The sequence below is a fragment of the Acomys russatus genome, chromosome 1, assembly GCF_903995435.1.
Source record: "Acomys russatus chromosome 1, mAcoRus1.1, whole genome shotgun sequence".
Taxonomy (NCBI): domain Eukaryota; kingdom Metazoa; phylum Chordata; class Mammalia; order Rodentia; family Muridae; genus Acomys; species Acomys russatus.
Window position 1 is genome coordinate 46,715,480 of NC_067137.1, and position 2,142 is coordinate 46,717,621.

Genomic DNA, 2,142 nt, shown 5'->3' on the forward strand with positions numbered 1-2,142 from the left:
CTCTAAGGAGTTATTAATCAAGGGATCATTGCTTGGACTGGGGATGTGAGTGAGGCACTTGCCTTTTATGAACAAGGCTCCAGTGTTGATCTCTAGTACCACACATGCAGAACGTCTTACTCCACATGGCCCAGGAGTAAGGAAATATGTTACAAGGAAAAAGAAAGTTTAATACTTTTTTTTTTTTCTCAGACCATGGAGAAGGCTCATCTGGCAAAGGGGCTTGTTGCACAATTCTAAGGACCCAATTTCAAATTCTGGTTCCCATGACAGTGGCACATATCCCTGGGAAAAGCAGATGGGTCTCCACAGCTCACTGACCAGCCAATCTAGTTAACTCAGGGCTCTCCGGGTTCATTGAGACCTTGTCTCAAAAAGTAAGGTGGAGAGCAACCGAGGAGGGCACCCACCATTGACCTCTGGACTCCACTTACACATACTCACGTACACACCTGGACACACATACACAGAGAATTTTTATCTCCTCAGCTACAAAACCATCACCGCAAGCAAATGATTAGAGCAGCATCTGGCCTCTGAAATGTTTCAGCCAGAGAAAAAGGTTTGCCAATGTCACAAGAAATGGGACTAGGAACTGGGCAGTTGTTTAGTGACAAAGAACTTGCCATTGGCATGCAAGCATAGAGTTGGCTCCCTAGAACCCATGTAAACAAAAATCTGACATGGTGGTATACACTTGCACTACCTGTCTAGGTGAGGCAGAGACAGAAGGGACGCTGGGACTTCCCCAAAGTCCCAGTGGGAGACCCTATCTCCAAAACAAGTTGGACATCTTAAGGAACAGTACCCAAGGTTGACCTCTGACCTCCACAGGCACACACATGTATGCTCTAGATATGCATAAATAAACATACCTACACAGGAGTGTGTGCACAAATACAGCTAAGAAATACTTTACATGGAAGAATATGGAAATAGAATATTAAGAACAAACATAGCTTAACCATCATCTCATGGCAGTAGGGGGCTGGGTTTTAAGACAGGATCTCACTATGTTACCCAGGCAAGTCTTGAACCTTCTGCCTCAGCCTTCAGAGTGCTAGGATTATAGATGCTTTCCACCACTTCCCGCTCACTGTGTATTTCTTAAATAAACATCATGAATTCCCAGACTGGATATAGGAACCTCAATTCTCAATATGCATCTGTAAGTAAGTGTTTCTACAGCAGCTTGGCTGCTTAACACAGTAGAGGTCAGGTACGGCTGACCTTTGTGCTCCCACTGTCTTCAGACGTCTGCATTCTGATTTGTAATGCGATTACTCTGTTTCCCACAGCTGAGTTTACTGTTTTTTTGTTTTCTTAGGAACAGGAGGATGGAGAAAATATGGGCATCGTTTTAGTGACATCTTAACTCAAGATAATAAATGATTCTACCAAGTTTTCATTTGTCCAGTTTCATTAATTTAGAATTTTATCAGACAATTTCAGTCCAACTGTGGTCGTTGTTAAACAACCCTCCCCCCTCCAAGGTACACCATTTTCCAGTGTTAGGCCAATTTACCCTCAAACTAAGCATAATCTCAGAATCTTGCTGAGCCAGTTTGTAAACTGCAACTCCATTTAAGGCTGTTGCGGCTGCCAGGTGCTCAGAAGCTGACTGAAGGGCATCTTTCAGGAGTAATGCAGAAGCGATGTTCAAATTCACAATAATGCAGGCTTCTTTTACACTGTTGAGGAAACTAAGAAAGGAAGGTGTATGTGGGGGATCCTCTAGTGCATCATCCATAGGATGACAATGACCTTTGGAGAGTCTACACAGCCATGACTATCTATGTGCCACCCCCGGTCTGCTTTTTTCTTTGGGGTATCCAGGCACTGCGCACTAGGCTGGAGTGGAGGGACCAGAGAAGGTGGGTTAGTCAGGATCCTGGTTGATGTGAGTGTGGGTGAACAGCCTTCTCCGAGGACAGTTTTTGGTGAAACAGTTCTCATTTATTGGAAGTGGGGCAAGGGCTACATAGACATTGGGGAGTGGGTAGGAGTTCTCAGGGTGAGTGTACATCATTGGCTGGGGCCAAGGTACTTGGAATGCTTGAATCCAGGAATTCCAGGTGCTCACTGGACATGTCCATATAAGAAGAGAGAAAGTTTAACCTGCAACTTGGCCACCAGGCTATG

At 44.7% G+C, this 2,142-nt stretch overlaps 1 protein-coding gene across 1 annotated transcript in view; it reads left to right on the forward strand.

The window, feature by feature from the left end:
- Nucleotides 1–1,404, forward strand: part of Efcab10 (EF-hand calcium binding domain 10) — a 6,257-nt gene extending 4,853 nt beyond the window's left edge. The window contains exon 4 of the mRNA XM_051153651.1: nt 1,328–1,404. Within this exon, the coding sequence (XP_051009608.1) occupies nt 1,328–1,364 (37 nt within the window). The 3' untranslated portion in view covers nt 1,365–1,404. The remainder of the gene's footprint in view (nt 1–1,327) is intronic.
- The last annotated feature ends 738 nt before the right edge of the window (nt 1,405–2,142 follow it).